Consider the following 22,358-nt stretch of genomic DNA (forward strand, 5'->3'; position numbering starts at 1 on the left):
GCCAACAGCTGTGAACCTTGGAGGTCTTCTAGTCCAACCCCCTGCTCAGGCAGGAAACCCTATACTGATTTATGTTGGTTAGTTGTCTTAATTTTTAACATTAACTCAGATTTTTCTGTTTCTGTTTTTATTTCCATATATCTGAGTTCTCCTTATTCTACGTTAGCAAAGTGCCTACCCTGAAATTAATCATCTGGCTATCACCCTCAAATTGATAGGGCTTTAGCCTGCACTTAATGACATCCAGCTGTTTTACCTTCCTATCTTGTCATTAAGTATATTCACTCTATAAGATATCACTCTATAACAGGGGTGTCAAACTCGCAACGTCACGAGATGTGTTGCGATGTATTGCGACTGTTTTCCCATTGCCAGCAATGGGGTGGGTGCGGTTTTGGCATGACACATCCAGCCCATGGGCCGGCAGTTTGACACCCCTGCTCTATAAGATATTCTTTCACTGCCCTCTCTGTTCTGAAGCACTCAGTTCCTCCTGATTCAATTCTCTTCATATTTCCTGTTCATTGTAAGGATTCTTAAGAAAGGTAGTCAAATGTTTTGGCATATCTATTAGTTTTAATATATTCCACATTTGGCATAATAACTATGATTGCACTGTAAGATGAGCAGCATATAAATTGGATAAATAAGCACAAAGTCAGTTGAGCAGAAATAAATCTTAAATTTTCTTAGTCTCTGCAATATGTCTTAGTATCTGCAATATGTATCTCGTGTTAGCTATGTGATCTCATGTCTTTTTAAAAATTTGCTCATTCGCCATTTCTCTCTTTTCTGTTAGACAGCTGGCCAATTTACCTATGGAAACTCACTTTCTGGGGAGCATTTCTTCTATATCTCTTCCCGCAAATGCTTCTGTCACCTTTAATCCAATTTGTAAAGGATTTCAGTATAGTATTTTTTAAAAAATTAAATTTGCCTCTATCACATGGGCATTCGGGGAGAGGCAGGCAAATAATGAATGTCTGGCATGCAAATAGTGGCATGTCTGAAACCTATGCAAATATATAGTTTTTTTTATTTGACATTTATATATCAAAATTATACAGCTGCCCATTTCACAACAAGAAAATTGTAAAACAAAGCTAAAAACAGATAGATAATAAATACCACGCAATGTGGTACAGCAATAAAAAGCTAATGACCCAAGACGGGGAGGGAGGATGCAGAAAATTCCTCAGAATAAGCAACAGCCACTGCTGTGCACAAGCATGGGGAAAAGCGGCAGCAATAGGAACTAATGCTTTGCTTTAGTAAGGCAGTGGTCTGTTTTGTTCACTGTAGTTCTGTGTTGAAATAGATTGAGCAAAGCCATTCTCTGGCAGAAGATAAAAGGCTGAGAATAGTTAGGAATTCCTACAGTATTAATAGAAACAAGAAGACATTTTGAAGTCAGAAAAGAGAAATCTGCAACTTCAGACCAATGAAAAATGGCAACAAAATCTTTCCGAAGAATATATAAGAGTTTGGGTAATTATTTGAGGTGTAAAATCTATTCCCAGGCAAGTGTGTACCTCTGCTACAGGAATAGACAGGGACAGCTTTAAGAAGCAAGAATCAGAAAGAGGCAATGCAAGAATCAGAGTGAGATTATAATGTAAAGTTTGAAAGAAGAAACAGATTTGGTGTACCCCTGGGTTAATTTGTACATATTGGTAAAATCAAAAAGAAACTGGCTATCAAGATGAACAAAAATTGAAAATAAAGAGGTCAACAACTGGAAAAATGAGAAGCACGTGTGGAGGGATGCTAGCCAGAAAGATGAACAAAAATTAAAAATAAAGAGGTCAACAAAAAAAAAAACCCGGGAAGCATGTGTGGAGGAATGCTGGTTAGAATTTGGAACCACTAGAAGGGAAAGAATCACAACTTTTATCATTCTATCTCTTACAAAAAGTGCTACTACATAATACTGCCCCCACATACTTTTTAAAAAATATTATATGGAATATTAGTGTTCTAGAAGTTTCTAGTAAATATTATAATGTCCTGCTCCAAGAGTGCTTCAATTACTAGTTTGATTCCTTTCTCAGCTTCTGGGAGAAGGGATATTGCATTTTTCTGAGCAATTGTTTTGTTGAGTCAGTTTGAATTTCACAGGAAGGGCTAAAGCTACATGTCCCCCCCTCATTAGAATGCTTTGTGCACAAATTCTTTGAAAGTTCCTTTAAAATGGACTTTATCATATCAGATTGGATTTCCTCCCAAGAGGCATTGCCAGTAAACCATTGCTTTTTTATCATGCTGAAAAGTGTGTGATGTTAAATACCTTCCATCTAGTGTGCAATATATAGTGGCTCCTAATTTGCATAACATATCTCTTCCAAGGAGATCTACAGAAGAGACACTTTGGAGAATAGAAATAAATTTTATAATGACAGTGAATGGCTCAGAGACTGATTGGAAATTTCAGCAAGGGAAAGACAAAAGATTTTTGAAAATGTTGAAGTTGTGACAGTAGAATAAGAAGCACCAGTATCTTAAGAGACAAAAGATAGTTTCTGCTCCTGCTGTGCAGTCAACAATGGATTCAGATCCAGAAAGAGAGATAAGAGTAGCTGAGATGTTGTTACATCTGTGTTGTCCTGCTGAAACACATCCACACTATTTCTACCAGTAGCCAGGATTTCCACAGAAATAACATGTTCTGGTGGTAAGCTAGAGCAGGGGTCCCCAACCCCTGGTCCGTAGACCAGTACCTGGCTGTGGAACACCAGCAACCGTCCCACACAAGCAAAGCCCCATCCCGGGTATGCAGGTAGCACACAAAACCATCCACCTTCCGGTCCATGGAAAAACCTCTCCACAGAACCGGTCCCTAGTGCCCAAAAGGTTGGGGACCTCTGAGCTAGAGGGCATTTCGCAGAAAAGATGGGTTAAAGGTTTGTTTCATATTTTGCTGCCTGTTGCTATATCTAACTGCAATATTTGTTAGGGGCAGCAATATACTGCATATCAGATAAAATTTCTTTTATTTTCCTTGCCAGTGCTAGAGGAAACTTTGCAGTCAACTCATTTGAAGATTCACATGCTCTAGTTCAGCCTTTTCCTTTTTCTTATTTAAAAATTTTAGTTGAGTAGCCATTGCATAATCTAATTAAAGGGTTTGTTAGGCATGATAGATTTTAAATGCTGCTGCATCTTTGGCTGTAAACCCTGTATAAAAAGTGCTAGGAGTAAATTGGTTTATTTCAGAGAGTCTAGAATGCTGCTAAGTGTGGTTCTTAAACTACCCAGGAAATCAGCTGAAGGTTGTACTTTTTGTATGATAGCATCAGCTACTATAACATGAAATTCATAAAATATAACAAAAAGTTACAGAGAACAGATATATAAAAGTTCCAACATACTAGGAAAAGTGATTCTGCAAAGATCTTATATTCATTCTAGGCTCATTCTCAAGGTCATTGAAATTATGACATCTTTCCATCATGTTGCATCCCACCATATTGTGCTAGTAATCTACTCTAAACAGGCTTAAGATGCAGAAGGATCTTGACAGATTTGAACATTGGGTGCTAACTAAGAAAATGAAATTCAGTGGTGAAAAAAGTAAGGTTCTACATTTAGGCAAGAAAAACCAAATGCACAGGTACAGTATAGGTGGTACTTCTCTCAATAGTAGTAACTGAGAGGGATCTCGGAATCCTAGTGGACAATAACTTAAATATGAGTCAGCAGTGTGCTGCAACTGCCAAAAAAAGGCAACACAGTTCTAGGATGCATTAACAGAGCGATAGAATCAAGATCATGTGAAGTGTTAATACCAATTTACAATGCCTTTGTAAGGCCACACTTGGAATACTGCGTACAGTTTTGGTCACTATGATGTAAAAAAGATGGTGAGACTTTAGAAAGAGTGCAGAGAAGAGCAACAAAGATGATCAGGGGAGTGGAGGCTAAAACGTATAAGGAACGGTTGATGGAATTGGATATGTCTAGTCTAATGAAGAGAAGGACTAGCAGTGACATGATAGCAGTGTTCCAACATCTCAGGGGCTGCCACAAAGAAGAGGGAGTCAAACTATTCTTCAAAGCACCTGAAGGCAAGACAAGAAGAAATGGATGGAAACTAATCAAGGAGAGAAACAACCTAGAACTAAGGAGAAATTTCCTGACAGAACAATTAATCAGTGGAACAACCTGCCTTCAGAAGTTGTGAATGCTCCAACACGAAGTTTTTAAGAAGAGATTGGACCTCCATTTGTCTGAAATGGTATAGGGTTTCCTGCCTTAGCAGGGGGTCGGACTAGAAGACCTCCAAGGTCCCTTCCAACTCTGCTATTCTATGATTCTATCATCTTTAAGACACTGGTGCCTTGTGGTTGTTCTTATTAATTCCCAGAACAGTACTTTGGTTAGGTTAAATAAGTCTATGTACAAACATTAAATACATATGTATATGCTTAAAATCACACATCTGTATATGCCAGGGATGGGCAATCCACAGGCCTCAAGTTCCAGGCCCATTTTTTTTCAATGGTCAGAACAGCTACTGAAATTCGGGGGCAAACTTACCTATTGTCATTGAAATGAGTGGTTTTTTAATGGGCCTGCTGTGCACTTTAATCACCCCAAAGTGTCTGACCTTATCTGGATACGTCACCAGTTTTAAGTTGTGCAGCTTTTGGATGCAAAGTAATAGTAAATAAATAAATAAAAAGTGTGATCCAAGCTCCAAGAAGAGGTCATATAATAATACACACACTGTATGTCCTGTTTTCAGATATCATGCTGCCTTAGAAACGATTGTGAACAAAAACTTATTTAAACTTATTATTAGGGCAACATTTAACCAGACGTCAAACGAGTTATGTCATTTTATAAAATTCACAGTAACCTTGCAAGTACATTTCTATTTTTCCTTCATAGGTGGTTTGTTTTGGATGCTGAAACAAGGGATTTGGTTTCAATCCACACAGATGGCAACGAGCAGCTCTCTGTGATGCGCTACACAGTAGGTATGCAGAACTGTAACACCTTTGAACTATTTTTTTATTTCTAAATACCTGTCAACTATTCTAAAAGGAGTGTTTTAAAGTAAGAACAGTATTGTATCTGAATATAAATCTTTTTAACATACATATTTTATTGGGTTTTTTTAATGTTGGGGAAATGTTGCTGTCTATTACAAGTCCATGTATGATATGCTCTATGCTAAATAAATAAAATATAAATGTAAGAACAAAATAATGTTAACCTCTTTGTGAAGTTAGTTTTCCCACATTGAAAAAATATTACTTAGTAAAGTAAGTAAAGCAACAAGGAACATTGATTTTTTTTTTGTTTGTTTGATTTTGGTTTCACTGTACCTGAATCAACAGTGTTGTTTGCCAGCTTCCCTTTCTAAATACTGGTAGTAGCTAAATAAAGGAAGTAGTCATGCAAATTCACATAGAAAATAGTATCCCGGCATATATAGGCCCTGGCAGCAGCTCAGAAACTGGACTTTTTTTCTGACTAAATTTGGCATTTAAATTCTCGGAACACAAATGCTGCAGGGCGGAAGAAAATGGGAAAAAAAAGATAATAGCTGATGTCAGCAGGGAAGAAGGCAAGTAGGGAAGGGCTGACTTGAATTCAAGCACATTGATTGAAGGAGAAAGAGAGAAGAACATTGATTCAATTGATAGGTGGACTAGTGCACTGCAAGGCTGAGGAGAAAAGGTTCCCAACTTTTGTTGCAAGATCATCCAGTATTTTGGAACAACCAAAATATTCTCAATTTTATTTTGCCAGAATTATCCAGAATCAATCCAGCCATGTACAAAACAGCCATGTACAAATCCAACCATGTACAGAACAAAATACATTTAAGTTTGCTGTCTCGATTTCAGCAAGTCTGCTTCTAAACATAACTATTTCCTGTTAAACAAATTGTCTTATATAGGCAGCATTGTTAGGGCAGTTACATTAGAGCTTTTTAAGATGTTCTGCCTATGTAGGGGTGAGCAGTGTTTTTGTCTGAATAGAATACTCTCAAAGAGCCACTGAAAGTTATTTTAATTAAGCTATGTATCATATTTGTTTTTGAACTAATTATCATTTGCACGCACTTCAGAAGACTCTGGTCAAGCTTATGGCTAAGTGTGTCAAATGTGAACATAGTGAAATGTGAACAGAAACATAGTTTAGTCTCAGAAATGTCCCAGTCTCAATTTTCCGTCTTCCCTGTTTTAAAGGAAATCAAAATAGGTTTTGCTAGATGATCTTAATGGAGAAGCAGATTTATGTAGGAAAATATGTTACTTGAAATATCCCAATTCTATATAATGTATGACTGAGTTGAAGTTTCAACTGAATGAACAGTTTTATACCATCATTTAAATATATCTCTGATTGAGGGAACGGAAATTTTATTTTTACCATTAAAAGCCTTTCAGTAGCTCTTTAAACTGTTCTTGCTCATTGTAAATTTGGGATAATTTTTATTTTATTTTTAAGTCATGAAGGTATTTGTGGCTAGGTTCGCAAATTGCATCTTGAGAGTCTCTATCAGAAGAAAACCACTGATTTCCTACTTGGGCCCCCATATACTTCCTACCCATTGCTCCTTTTGTTAGTTTGATATGAAATTGAATGACACAACACAAGAAGAATTTGGCCAGAGACTAGAGATATTGAAAAATTAGGCTTAAACAATTCTATAAGCGGAACTTAATTTATATAATGCTTAGCAATTTTCTCTGACCTTGAGCAGCAGGTCTTTGGAAAGCAGAAAACGTCACTGGAAAAGAGATAATGAGCTAGTCTTTCTTTATGACCTTCCTTTGACAAGGCATTCTTTAGAGCTAATTCTAGACTTTGAAGAAGCAGGATAGAATGAGTATTGACACTTTTGAATTTAGGAGTTGTAGAAGACTATTGAGAATGCAATTAGAAAATTATACTCAAGACACAAATGGCCAGGTTCTAATCATTATACTTTGGACATATCATGCAAAAATCTAGCTCTCTGAAGAAGTCTGTAATTCTGGGGAAAGTAGAAGGAAAGAGAACAGGACAATAAGCAATACAGTGGGTGAACTCAGTTGCAATGCTGATGGGGCCAGGTTTGGGACAAATTGTCATGGAGGAAACCTATGTGATTGCTAAAAATAACACTAGTTGATGGTAGGTAATTATCAAGAGCCATACTAATTAACAGTCTTGTATGACCTTTAAAGCATTCTAAATGCTGATCATTTTCCTTCAGTAGGTAAAATAAAAGTAGTACATGCTTTGAATTTACAACTTGTATTTATGTTGTTATTATCTACAGCTGTTTCATACATGATATGCTAGTGAGTTTTGCACTGTCCAATTACAGTTTGTTTTTAATTTGCATTACAGATGGCACCTTTCTTGCAGTGGGTTCTCATGACAACTTCATTTACCTCTACATAGTAACAGAAAATGGAAGAAAGTACAGCAGATATGGAAAGTGCACTGTAAGAACTGTAAAATGATACTCTTTTTCACTTTATAAATAAAGGGGGAATACATATAGATCTAGCTGTTTTCCCATCCGGGTACTGTCTAGATCCCAAACTGTTTACTTTCAGTAAATAACATCATGCTGGACCTTACTTTCTGATGGTTGCTAGTGCAGGAAATGAATAGCACATTTCTATTTAAAATATTCCCAACTAATATTGTGTTCTTATCACTTGACCACAGTGTTATCCTCAAATGCCACTTCTTTTTAGATAGATAGATAGATAGATAGATAGATAGATAGATAGATAGATAGATAGATAGATAGATAAATTTTATTAAGTTTTTATAGGGTTAGGGATAAAATTGGGTCAGGATTAGGATTTGGGTTAGGGTTGGATTTAGGATTGGGATCAGGGATAGAGTTTCCCCAGGTAACATTTTCAATATTTAGCAAACAGCATATTGTCTGGGTACGTGCATTTAACTAACAGTAATAGATACAGTTAATTATCATAAACAATGTTAATTAATCACTTCTTACTAATATATATTCAAAATTACATATCACATTCCTTTTTCTCTGACTCGTTTTTCTAGCCATTGGTAAAAGTTACCCCTCGTTCTAAAGTACACTGAGTCTTCTTTCTCTTTAATCTCTAAAGTCAATCTATCCATTTCTGTGCACTCTAGAATTTTCTTAATTTTCTTACTTCTTCAGTTGGTAAGTTTTCATTTTTCCAACAGTGGGCAAATACAATTCTTGCTGCTGTTAATACATGTACTATTGATATTTACAACCTTTCTTGTACTTGGCTCCTATTATTCCTAACAAAAACAATTCTGGTTTGAAGTCTTATTTGTTTTTTAGTCATCTTCTCCAACCATAAAATGTATTTTAGCCCAAACCCTTTTTGCTTTAGGACATGTCCACCAGATGTGGTAATAAGTACTTGGCCTTTGTTTGCATTTCCAACAATTGTTTGAAGAATTTTTAAACATTTTCGCTAGTTTCACTGGTGTCATATGCCATCTGTAAAACATTTTGTATAAGTTTTCTTTATATGGCACTGCTTTAGTTAATATTTCTTTCCCTTAATTTTTGCCACTCTTCTAATTCTATATTATATCCAAAATTCTTTGCCCATATTATCATTGTTTCTTTTACTTGTTCTTCCTCCATCTTTAAGTTTAACAGAAATCTATAGAGTTTCTTGATCAACTTTTCATCTCTTTTTAACAGTATCTGATCAAATTCCGTCTGTTCTTTATAAAATCCCGTAGTTTTCGCGTCTTTTTCATATCTCGTTTGAATTTGCAAATAGGGCCATCATGCTAAGTCAATACCTTGTTCTTGTAAGTCTTGTCTATCTTTCAATTTTCCTTCATTATCCAAAATATCTTTGTAAGTCACAACTTTATCGTAGTTAATTAAATTTGGGTAAGCAAAAACTTCCATCTTTGAAAGCCATTCAGGTATCTTAATATAATTTTTTTCTTTTATTTTTCCCCATTCTGAAAGAAGCACATTCCTTATAAAATGGTTTTGAAAGTACCTATGTATTTTATTCTTTCCATACCACAGAAAAGCATGCCACTTCTTAAGGCTGTCTTAAGAATGTCTTTTACTTTTAGGGCATGAAGGTATATATGCAAAACATTATTTCCAGTTTAAATGTAGGCAAAATTTGCTTTTAACTGTGGTAAAATATGATAGAGTTCCATGATTTCCATGGTCATTATTTCTGTAGTCCATTCTGGAATTATTATTTTTTACCCAAAAACTTGTTTGCAGGATCCATAGAGCTTCATACAATATACCATTATTCAAATCCTGGTATATTATTCTGGACATGTGGAAGTTAAAAAGCAATTTTGTGTGTCAATTGAATTCACATATACCTTTCAGTTTTGAATGCTAATCTGACATTTCAAATTCTCTATCAGAATATATTAGAGTAACACATCTCACTTGAAATGCAAATATTGAGAGGTTGGAAACTTTTACATTTTAAACAATTGCCCCACATGAAAAAAACACAGTGATTATATTAGTTTGGAAAATCAGAGTAAAAAGAGATGTATGTGCTTATTCTGCCTTTTATTTTTAAACCCAATTTTAACCAAAATAATAGCTTTTCCAAAAAGTTTCAGGGACCGAGAAATCTGGAGTATTTTTCACTCTTTGTATTAGTATGTAAATTTGTTTTTAGTTTTTAGACAAAATACACAGAGTTGGTTATTAATGTTAGAGCTTAGGTCTGGATTAATCGAAGAATAGCATCTTCTGTATGATCTTCCACCACTCAGCAGGTCACCTGAGAACTCATCCAGCAGTAACAGAGTTAAGCTTTTCCACCTCTTTGAAGTTAGTTTGCCTTTTTAAACTCTTAATTTTATATTTTTAGTAAAAACTGTTATGACTCTGATAGTTGGCAGAACAAAATAAAACATTATAATTTATCTGATAATAAAATATGTGACTGGTAAACATTTAATTGGCTCATAGTAGTATTTCACTTTTTGATAGCTCTGTATGCCATTCATTCTCTTCATAAGTTTGACATTCTCCTATCTTTCATAGTTCAACGTTTTTATGTAGTACGTGCAGTTTTTATTAGAGTGAAGTACCAATACTTGTGACATAGGGATATGGTATGAGGGGAAAAAATAATTTGATCCCCTGCTGATTTTGTACGTTTGCCCACTGACAAAGAAATGATCAGTCTATAATTCTAATGGTTTATTTTAACAGTGAGAGAGAGAATAACAGGGAAAAAAATCCAGAAAAACACATTTCAAGAAAGTTATAGATTTGCATTTTAATGAGTGAAACGTTCCTCCAACATTAGTGCTAGCTTCTCAGTTTTTAAAGATTCAGGATAACAGATGGAGGGCAGGGGGAGAGAGACAAACAGATGGGAGCTTTCTTCTTTTTTTCTGAGCCCACTGCATGTTTTCCTGAGCAACTGGGAACGTTGTAAAAGCAAATTCATTCATGTAAAACAGTTGAATTTGGCATTCTATTATCCTTGGCATGAAGCAAGCTCTATACATAACTGCTCACAAAAAAAACATTTCTGTTATTGTATATCCACCCTTTCAGTTGAAGGATAAATTGTAGCCTTCCACTCCATCTTCATACAAATCTTGTTTGCCCAGATTCAGACATGATTGACAGGTCAACTTGCTTTTGCTATTAAATCAGTTATGTATAGGGAAATCATTGCACTTGAGAAGGAGGTAGCGCACAAAAGGAAATTATTAAAGCAGGGATCTGCATCTGTCTACCATATGCTTACATTTCAACACGGCTAACTGGGATTTATGGTAATTGTAATCCATTCATGGGCTTCTAGTTCAACCCCATCAAAACACAGAACTTGGTGGATTGGTTTTATAAACTACTATGTTGATTTGTTTATATGAACTTTTTAAAGCGGGGGGAGATAAAAGATGAAAGAGAGAGAAATCACTGTTTTAACTAGAATTTTAATAGCTTCTTTATCTCTCTTTTGTTTATATGTGTTTTAGGGACATTCCAGCTATATTACACACCTTGATTGGTCCCCAGAAAACAAATACATAATGTCCAACTCAGGAGATTATGAAATATTATACTGTGAGTACAAAATTGCAATTACTTCCATACTAGAAAAATGCTAACAGTCATAAGAAGGGGAAAATGTCCTGTACATGGAATGCTTGTTGACAGGATAATAATTGGACCTTCTATAACCTGATCTTCAGTATTATTCAAAGTTATTTTGTTCTTAATGTTATTTCCAAATATACGTAGCTTCTGTCTCTGCAAAGGCATCAGTTAATTTAACATTTTAAAAAAGAGGTGCTGGGGTATGATATCTCAGAGTATAAGTCATAGCTTGAAAGTATTATGTATTCTTGCTTGATTAAATCCCTTCTTTATTGATGTACTAGTTAAAATAATTATTTTAGCACTGTTAATATTCTTTTATTTTAGTAAACTTTATTTTAAGAGCTCAAAATGTTCCATGTGCATTAGACCTACAAAACAAATTATTTTCCTTAGACCAAAGGTGGTGGTGTAGAATCTTTTGGGTTTGTTGTTTGTTTGGGATTCCTAACCTAGCAAAAACCATGAGTGGCAGGCTATATTCAGCCCAATTGTAACAACTTTTCAGGATTTTTTTTATATTACCAAAATAATGCTTATTATAGACCTGAAAGACAAAAATTTAAGTTAAAATATCTTGAACAATTATTGTATACTTGAAATGAGCTTGGAGATATCCGGAATATGAACATTATAAATCAGAATAAGGTTGAATAATAATGAAGTAACAATAAACTCTTATGAAGAGCCCATGGTTCAATAGATATGTTTGCTGTCTTTTGTAAATTGTTACTGTGTAATAGAGAAGAATAATGACATATGAGAGCTAGGCAAGATGAGAATTAAAAGAATTCTGGCCCAATTTCACATACAAATTATAAAACACAATGCCTGTTTCATTGAAGTGTTCCTGCTTTTGACCGTGAATTGAAGGAGGTTAAGATTGCAAGATGCAATTCCAAAAGAAAGCAGTGGCTATTTGTATCTTGCCAAGAAATCATGCATCTACGTAACTAGCAGGAATCAAGTTCAATTTGAACATGACTTGTTTTACTATTAGCAATAATTTTCATTATTTTCATATATGTATTTATTAAATAAAGCTTCATATAGCTGCCCATCTCATATCAAAGTCTGGGCGGCTGCTGATCAACAATTAAAACAATATCTGTATATATAACAACACAATACACATATCTATTAAAACCATAAACATTAAAAGCCTGGCACTATGAAGTCCCTCATTTAATCCTCTCACTACCTCTCTTTGTCAAGGCTTGGGGGGAAAGCCAAATATTTAGATGGTAGAGGCCTGGCCAACTTCAAAGCAAAGGGTATTTGATAGGAAATAGGCTGCCCCAGGAATGCACATTTCCTAGATCCATAAAATGACATTTTTAAAAGGGGATGTACAAACTGGACATTAAAGGAATGGACTGACATTATCTGATTTGGTAGGAGAGGTAGATGTCCTTGGGAAGAAGCAGCCCCATAGATAACCTGGCCCTATGGCATATAGCAATAGCAATAGAGTTATATACCACCCCAAAGTGCTTTACAGCACTCTCTGGACAGTTTACTATGTCAGTATATTGCCCCCAACCATCTGGATCCTCATTTTATTAACCTCTGAAGGATGGAAGGCTGAGTCAACCCTTCAGCCTGCCAGGATCAAACTCCATGCTGTGGGCAGAGTTAGACTGCAACACTGCATTCTATCCACTGCACCACCAGGGCTTCTATATATGGAGAGCTTTAAAGTAATAACATATATTGATCCTAATCCATTTAAGAATAAATACAGCTTCAAGCATAAATTCCACTTAAAAGTGTCTTTGGGCGCTTTTCTTTATTTACAGTAATAAATAAGTTCACTTGTATAGAAATAAAATTATATCAATTTAAATCTAAAGCTATTGAATGAATCAGTGGATGAAAATTCAAAGAGAAGGACTGTTTAAGATTTATTCCCCCATCTGTTGCTTTAAGTTTAAATTCTATTAGCAGTTTTTGTTGGCAAACAGTTGTATAGTCCAAAGTGAAAGTTAAAGTAGCTATGACCCAAATTTTCAAGATATGTGAAGCTTTTCCATGAGAAGCTTTTTCAAGAGATTTGAGATGTTTCAGCATAGAAAACAATTACAATAGGATTTGCACTGGAATGTAGCATATGCAGACAGTTATATATGCTAATCTGCTGAAATCATGTATTTTATATTAACATGATTGTGTCATCCCTAATTCTTGGACTTGCAAGCTATTGATAAATAATTTAAACTACAGGTAGTCCTCAACTTACGACCCCAATTGAATCCAAAATTTATGTTGTTAACTGAGACATTTGTTAAGTTAGTTTTGCCCCATTTTACAACCTTTTTGCCACAGTTGTTAGGTGAATCACTGCAGTTGTTTATTTATTTATTTATTTTTGGGACTTATATGCCGCCCTATCTCCCGAAGGACTCAGGGCGGCTAACAACAATAAAAAACAACAATACAAAAATTTAAAAAAAAATTAAATAACAGCCCCAAAATAAATTAACTACACAGTTAAAAATTAAAACATATTTAAAAACCCATCATCAATCCAGGTCAGCCTGATGGAAGAAGAAAGTTTTGAGGTCGCGGTGAAAGGACCGGAGGTCCGGGGCCATCCGAAGCTCAAGGGGGAGTTGGTTCCAAAGGGCTGGTGCTCCCACAGAGAAGGCCCTCCAGCTGGGGGTCGCCAGCCGACATTGTCTGGCCGACGGCACCCTGAGGAGGCCCTCTCTGTGTGAGCGCACTGGGCGATGGGAAGTCGTCCCCGGTAGCAGACGGTCCTGCAAATATCCCGGGCCTAAGCCATGTAGGGCTTTAAAGGTAAGTACCAGCACCTTAAATCTCGCCCAGAAGACAACTGGTAGCCAATGCAGCTCACGCAGGAGGGGTGTAATATGGGAGTATCGGGATGCTCCCATCACTACCCGTGCGGCCGCATTCTGCACCAGCTGAAGCCTCCGGGTGGTCTTCAAGGGCAGCCCCATGTAGAGAGCATTGCAGTAATCTATCCGAGAGGTAACGAGTGCATGAGTGTTAAACTAGTAACACAGTTGTTAAGTGAATCTGGCTTCCCCATTTACTTCCCTTGTCAGAAGGTCACAAAAGGTGATCACATGACCCTGGTACACTGCAGCCATCATAAATACGAGTTAGTTGCCAAGCATCTGACTTTTGATCATGTGACTATGAAAAATGGTCATAAGTGCCTCTTTAATAATACACGCAATGTAGAATAATTTGCTTGGCCACCATTGCTTTGGAGCATGAATGCTTACAACACCCAAATAACAAGGGATAGTATAGTGAAAAAAAATTCTATTTGCAACATACCTTGCTAGTAAGCACTTTTAAACAGTTATTCAAACTGTTGTTTTTATTTTGCTTTTTTAAAAAAACAATAGTAATATAGATAACTTAAACAATACTCTAATATTGTTTTACTGTATAATTATTTCGATCCTGTCCAGACACAGAAGTGGACAGAAGAGCCTCTCTTAAAGAATGCCACCAATTTCAGAGGCCCATTTTTAGGGATAGAGGAGAGGACCTTCTCCTACTGTGTTTCCAAGATGTGGAACACATCCCTTCCAGAGACGGCTGTTTTTTTAGGAACATGGTGTTTCATTTCAACAAGCGCGTTTGAATTGGAATGATAATGACTAGTTGTTGCTTCTGACAGGGTTTTAATTGCTTTACATTTCTGGATGTTTTTCTTCTGAGAGTTACTTTGAGAACTCTAGGGATAGAAAGATAGGATACCACAATGGAAATTATAAATAGCTATTCCAATACCAGTTATATATTTTTTATAAAGGGGACATTCCAAATGGCTGTAAACTGATAAGGAACCGCTCTGATTGTAAGGACATAGATTGGACAACATACACTTGTGTGCTGGGGTTTCAAGTATTTGGTGAGTAATATATTCCTATTTAATTATTATCCTTAAGTTTTAAATCACTCTACTCTGGAAAATACAAAGATTATACCATTCATAGAGTGTTTTAAATATTCTGCTGCTGTTTCTTTAAACTGACTTTGTAAATAGAATTGTAATATCAATCATTCCAGTATTTTCTTTTTCATTAAATATAATTGTTTGGTGGAAAATTGTTACAAATGCATAGGCATCTATTACAAATCAGAATTATGTAACTTGTATCACAATGCCACAGCAAAACCTGTCTTTTGTGCAAGTTACCTGAGGTTGAATACAAGTATATGAGTTGAAGTTTTGCTTTGTGATTTCCCTGTATATATTTTGTCACTCGGGATTTGGGGGCACAGGTCTGAGCATATAACTTTTCCTTTGTTATCATAAGAAACAAGGTTCTCAATTGGGCAGTTTTAAGATGTGTGGATTTCAACTCCCAGAATCTCCAGCCAGTATGCCTTGGCTAATAATTCTTCAAGTTGAAATCCACACAACTTAAAGTTATCCAGGTAAGGAAACACTGATAGGAACATTTGTCATTAAATCTGTATTTGTTTTAAGGCTTCAATTCATTCAGTCCATTGTTATCTTAATATATTTCAATTACTTAAAAATGTGCCTCCTAAATTTGGGCAATAATAAGGTTTTTCTTAGTTGTTTATTAAAGCATATATAAAGCAATAAAAGGACTTAGAAAATATTTTTTTACATGGGGTTCTGCCAGGTCAGATAAAACATTTGTCTTTTCTCATGCATATAGGAGAAATTGTATTTCTAGGATAATTATTATACATTGGATTATTTAGTTTTGATTGATGTATTCTAAATGGATAGCTAATCTCTTAAAATTCTTCTGAGCACAGATATAGAACTTGTAACTATCTAGAATTATCGGCTGACTAAGGCTGATTGGAATTTGGAGTGCAGCATCTTGAGGAGTATAAGTTTCTGTATTTGTCCCTTGTTTTAGTAACATTTTTATTCTTTTGTTTTTATAAAATGAAGGAGTATGGCCAGAAGGATCAGATGGAACAGATATAAATGCCCTTGTGAGGTCCCATAAGAGGAAAGTGATAGCTGTGGCTGATGACTTTTGTAAAGTCCATCTATTTCAGTATCCCTGCTCCAAAGCAAAGGTAAGTTTAGGGACAATGTTTTAGAGCAGGAATGAGAAGAAAAGCGGTTGTGTACTATAAATGTATAGCTATGTATTCAGATTCATATGCTAGAATCTCTTGTGAAAATAACAGTTTCCTTTCCTATGCACCAAATTTCCCAGAATAGTTATTGTTGTGTGCCTTCAATGGTAAATATAACCTAGAAAAAAATCTGTCCTTTTACCATGCTTTACCATGGTCACTTCGACGTATAATGATTAAGTTATTACTTTGTCTCACACTACATTTTCTTTTTAATTTCATATCTACCTGTAATTTTTAAACTGTTGGCAGCAGAATTATTGCAGTGAAAGGACAGAACAGTAATTTTATTATTTAATTTACTAGGATAATAGAGTGACAGCATAAAAAGTTGAAAGGAAAGCAGGAAATGCTATCCCATTTGAGAAAAATGATTGTCCAATCTCTTCTTTAAAAACTCCAGTATTCCAATACCCACAACGTCTGGAGCAGGGGTCCCCAACCCCTGGTCTGTGGACCATTACCGGCCCATGGCCAGCTACGAACCTGCAGCTGGAGGTGCATTGAAAGCACGTCTTCCACCTCCAGGCATGCAACGAGTCTGCAAGGGTCTGGGCAGGGGCGGGACAGAAGCCGTCTCGCTCAGTGCAGAGGTCCTCTGGTGGCTGCGCTTGCAACATCTGAGCTCCGTGTCCTTCCTCTTCCTGGTCCTGCTTCTTCTGCTATCTCTTCTTCTACCTCTTCCTCCTCTTCCTGGTCCTGCTTCCTCTTCCTCCTGCTACTTCTTTTTCCTCCTCCTCTTCTTCCTCACTATCCTCCTCTCCCCCTCCTGGCACCCTAGCTGAGCCCGCCCTCTCTTTGTGCAACTCTCCAAGTTTGCAAGATAAGTGCGCACCAGCCCAGCCTTCAACCGGGTGGCTTCTCTTAACGCCTCATAAGAGGGGGGGGGGGAAATCCCCACCCAAAGTATGTATGTGTGAGGGTGTTTTTTTTTCCCCTCGGTGTGCAAATAGGGGCAAGGAAAAGCTGCCTTTCACCTTAAGCGCTGTGTCTCCAAGGGAATCTCTTGTCTGCACCTTTTCTAAGACGGCTGGGCTCCGTTGCACTTCAACTGGAGTTTTTTGCTTTCGTTTTGATGCTCCAGATGCCTCGCGTTTTGGCAACATCCTGCCTGGTTTTTGTGGTTTATTTTGGTCTGTGTGGTGTATGTGTTCCTCCTTTCTTTGTGTAGCTGTCCAAGTTTGCAAGCTAAGCGAGCTCCTACCTGGCTTGCATTGGGGTGGGGGGAGAAGCTACATTTCCCCTTAAGCACTGTGTCTCCAAGGGAATCCCTCTCTCATCTGCACCTTTTCCAAGACTGCTGGGCTTGTGCAGTGCCGAGTTGGTTTGGTCTCTCTCTCTCTCTCTCTCTCTCTCTCTCTCTCCCTCTCTCTCCCTCTCTCTCTCTCTCTCTCTCTCTCTCCCTCCCTCCCTCCCTCCCTCCTTCCCTCCCTCCCCCCTCTCCCTCCATATCTCTCTCTTTCTCTCTCTCTCTCTCTCTCTCTCTCTCCCTCTCTCTCTCTCTCTCTCCCTCTCTCTCCCTCCCTCTCCCTCTCCCTCCCTCCATCTCTCTCTCTCTCTCTCTCTCTCTCTCTCTCTCATGGTTTTCTCAGCACTTCCTCAACATGCTGGGTCTTTGGTTTGTTTTGATGGAAGGCTGAGTTTAGGATTGTCTCTTTTCCTTCCTGCTATAAATGTAATGCACTTAAATCATCCTAAAACTTCTCTTTCCCCCCCCCCTTCCCCTGGTCCATGGAAAAATTGTCTTCCATGAAACCAGTCCCTGGTGCCAAAAAGGTTGGGAACCTCTGTTCTGGAGCAAGTTGTTCCACTGATTAATTGTTCTAACTGTCAGGAAGTTTCTCCTTAGTTGTAGGTTGGTTCTCTCCTTTATTAGTTTCCATCCATTGGTTCTTGTCCTGCCTTCGGGTGCTTTGGAGAATAGCTTGACTCCCCTCTTCTTTGTGGCAACCCCTGAGATATTGGAACATCGCTATCATTTCAACCCTCGTCCTTCTCTTCATTAAACTAGACATACCCCAATATCTGCAAACTTTCTTCATATGTTTTAGCGTCCAGTCCCCTAATCATTTTTGTTGCTCTTCTCTGCACTCTTTCTAGAGTGTCAACATGTTTTTTATATTATGGCATAAGTGTGGTCTTTACCAGGGCATTATAAATGGTACTAACAATTTACATGATCTTGATTCTATCCTTCTATTAATGTACCCTAATAGGACTTAGTTAGCTTTTTTGGCAACTGCAGCACATTGCTGCTCACATTTAAGTGATTGTCCAGAGCTCTGCATATAGTCCACAGCTCTCACTCTCTCAGATCCAATAGTTGTCCCTACTGCCCTTCTCCTGCAGGATCTTTGTGATAAGGGGGGAGCTGATAAAGGGGCAAAGAGTACCATGAAAGACAGCTGCAAAACAAGTGTTGCACTGAACTAAGCCAGACATTCTAAAATAAAATTGCAATCACACAAGCACTTACCAAGGATGAACTACTGCTGTTTTCAAACTACTAATGCTTTCTGCTCAGAAGGTCAGTTTCCTTCACAATGAGTAATTTCACAGTGCAAATAGATATTCCCTAACAGCCTACCTGTTTTGTTTCATTTCTCTTGAAGTTCCTGTGAGCTGCTTGTCCCAGCAATCTCTGGTGCTGTGCAAATACAGTGCAATTGCAACCAGGGACAAGTGGACAACCAAAGATTTCCAAGATTGCTGGAAGATACAAACCAATTATTTGATTAGCAGCTTCCCCACTCCTATGACAGAGTTATTTACAAGAAGAATTGGACTAACCCATTCCCTGTGAAACTTGAACCCTTATTCTATAAGTAAAATCTATTGTTTGAAGATTTATATATGCCAAAGTGACCAGTAGCATTAGACTTAGATAGAATTCATGTTTGAGGTTATAATGATTTATATTTGGGGGGGAAATTGTGGTTTGCTAAAATGTACAATGCATTGGAAAGATAAGATATATTTTTCCTAGTTAAATACATGTAATTGGAAGTTGAGTTAACCCTGTTTGATATATAGCTTGATTCTAACACTGGTGTTTTTTTATTTGTGTTAACAGGCTCCAAGTCATAAATATAGTGCCCATAGTAGTCATGTAACAAATGTCAGTTTCACTCATAATGATAGTCATTTGATTTCAACTGGAGGCAAAGATATGAGTATCATTCAGTGGAGACTTGTTGAGAAAGCAACTTTGCCACAGAATGATACTGCTGTAGACATGGGCACAAACAAAGTGCCTGTAACTGCCAGTGACAGCTTTACACAGCCAAGTATCCCTGTGCCCCTTAATCAACCATTGGATGAAATGACAGCCAGTGAAAATTTAATGGATGGCTTTTCACCATCCTTCGAGAGTGACGTGGAGCATACTGTGAAGACCAATGAAGAGCAGAATGAGGAGCAAAGTGAGGGAAGCAGTCTGGATCCAGGGGAACCAAACTGTGAAGAACCACCTAGTGAAATGAGCGAGGAACAGAGTGAATCCACTGTTGTTGAAGATCAGCAGGAAAAGTCTCCAATGTCTTATCAACTTGAAACTCAAGATGATCTTTAGATATTTTCTCTCAGTGCACGTTATTTTGTAAAAGAAAAGAAAAGAAAAAGAGGATTCAAGTAAGGAAGGGAAGCAGCTCTGGCATGGAACACTCAAATTTCTGTGGAAGGCTTGTTAGTTTGATCTACTTCTGTTTTCAACTCATGGGATTATTGTAAGGACTCATTTTGACAGTTCCAGTCAAGTGCTAAATAGGAAACTAGAATGTTACCTTAGGTTAAATATAATTCTGAAATTGCTAAGAGAAAGAGGTATAACTAAGGAAGAGTTTTCTGAGAGAAGCAGGTAGAAAATCTGGGACAGAACTTTTCAGACCGTTCAGAAGCATTAGGTAATACCTGCTACGTAATGTAACCCTGGTGAAAGCCCTTCAGAAAGCTTGTCTTTCTTTTTTTACATTAAAAAGAGAAGGAGAGGAGAATAAGACAACATAATGGCACATATAGTCCTGTGCTTATTGCCATCTTGAGTGATACCTATGCAATTTTCTAAAACTAGCAATTCTTACTAGCCGCTCCTTTAGATGCTGGTTGTCCTAAGATAACTCATATTAAAGTATACTTCTGTTTGTTCTGTGTTAGTAGATCTTAAAAGAACCAAATTAAGATAGCAAGTCCTGCTTAGTTTTCCACCGGATGATAATGTAATTTCAAGGAACTACTTGCATTGACCTATTAAAATTCAAGAATACCAACAGTGACTCTATTGCAAACTGACTTAACTTCATTAAGATAAAAATGTTCCAATTCTCAAGTTCATACCTGACTTTCAGATACAATTAGTACTTTCATTAAGTGACTAAATACTAGAGAAATAGCATTAAGTTATGAAATCTAATGCTTGGGAGTAATGTAATTATTGACTCAGTTTTTTTAAAAAAAAATTAGGGATAACCTTAACACAAGAAATTTTCACATAGACTTTTCTACAGCCATCTTTTTAATAGCTGTAATATAAATGTCCCATTTTCTTGGATAATGTTGGCTATTTTTGAATTTTTTTTCTCTATTTGTGTGTTTCTTTCTTTCTCTTGTCCAATTTTGTAAGCCGTGCAGCTCAGAGATAGCTGGACCTGGCCAGTTATGGGATATCATGGCATTTTATTATGTGTTAAAAATATCTTTTTTAAAAAAAATTAAAAATGCATCAGCTACATTTTTTCTTATATATCTAGGTTTTCCTGTTTAAATGTTTGTTGAAAAACATCCTACTTTATATTTTACTTACATAGGATTTTTTTTAAAATTGTGCTGATATTTTAGACCTTATTTAGAAATTGTGTTTAGAAACATTTGTTAAGTCTTAAGTGTGCAAGCGTTTACGTGAATGTGCCATTCCAAAGTGCATCAGAACTGTCATTCCCTTCTGTTAACTTCTCAGGAGTAAATACTACAGATCAGGTATGTAATCTACAATATTCATCAGTGGAAACATTAACAATTGACATGGACTCCCAAAGGACATAAAGACTGTCACATACAGAGAGTTACAGGTGCACATACATTTTTGTTTACATCCATTCCGGAAAACCTCAATATAATTATCTTCAGAAACCACGATGTGAATTCCAAGCAACTGATCTCTTGCTTTATCTAAAAAGCTGTACTGTTAAATGATATATTCAAATGCCCCAGTGTATGATTGGCCACTTTGCCAGAGTCCCTGTGGGCAACACACGTAGACATACTGTATCAAGATAATGGATTCCTTTGGAAAGGAGGCATCTCCGAGGGAGGAGGCCCATTTTCAGTAATTTACAACTTCCCGGTCTGCTTCAAAGTTCTAACCACCCATAATAGAGGAAAAGATGGAGAAAGGAGATTCATTGAACATTCTCCCCCATTTTTTTGTTCCACTCTAATCCACAGGGAGAGATTAACTGAATAACACAGCTTTTAAAAACAGTAAGATAAAATAGTTCTAGTAATTTTAGTTAACATAAAATGGTTTGTAGAGCTCTGTAACATCCTCAGTGAGTAACATGAAAACAGAGCATTTTGTTTGGATTTATCTATTACCTTGAGGTTGCCATATAAAGTGAGAATTAATCGTTGTGATTTTCCTCATGTTATAGATTAACAGATTATTTTTAAATGCCAAAAAGGGGGGGGGGGAGCCTAACAATTTTTGATTGCTGGCAACTACTGTTCAATAAATAATTAAATCTGTGATAATAGAAATGGGTGGGATTATGTTAACTGTAAATGTTTTAGGGTAAAATTGTGAATGAAATATGATTTGAGTGTGTCATGTGAAGATGTTTGAGCCATTCTGTCTATCATGCATTCCTGTCTAATGGCAGAAAAATCTGAAGATTTAAAATAAAAATAAAAATACAAGAATCAATTTAATGTAGCAGTCTCTTATTTGTATCTTTCCTGGTTCGTATGTTTGAATTTCAGTAGTCTAAAGGAGGACTGTTCCAGTTCGCTAATCAATTCAAGACAGATATGATCTGCTTGAGGCAGAGGAAATGAAGCCAACTCAACCTACTTTGTGTCAAAACTTATGATGAAGCTTCATGGTCAGTATCTGGGCAGGGCAAGAATGATTCAGGGATGTCCAAGTCAAAGTGCCCTTGCAGTC

At 36.7% G+C, this 22,358-nt stretch overlaps 1 protein-coding gene across 2 annotated transcripts in view; it reads left to right on the forward strand.

Moving 5' to 3' along the window:
• EML4 (EMAP like 4) overlaps positions 1–22,118 on the forward strand; it is a 157,322-nt gene extending 135,204 nt beyond the window's left edge. For both annotated transcript variants that reach the window (XM_083361946.1, XM_083361945.1), the window contains exons 18-23: positions 4,891–4,979; positions 7,351–7,448; positions 10,969–11,056; positions 14,883–14,981; positions 16,008–16,138; positions 19,275–22,118. In XM_083361946.1, the coding sequence (XP_083218072.1) occupies positions 4,891–4,979; positions 7,351–7,448; positions 10,969–11,056; positions 14,883–14,981; positions 16,008–16,138; positions 19,275–19,772 (1,003 nt within the window). In that variant the 3' untranslated portion in view covers positions 19,773–22,118. The remainder of the gene's footprint in view (positions 1–4,890; positions 4,980–7,350; positions 7,449–10,968; positions 11,057–14,882; positions 14,982–16,007; positions 16,139–19,274) is intronic.
• The last annotated feature ends 240 nt before the right edge of the window (positions 22,119–22,358 follow it).

Source organism: Vipera ursinii (genome assembly GCF_947247035.1).
Source record: "Vipera ursinii genome assembly, chromosome: 1".
NCBI lineage: Eukaryota > Metazoa > Chordata > Lepidosauria > Squamata > Viperidae > Vipera > Vipera ursinii.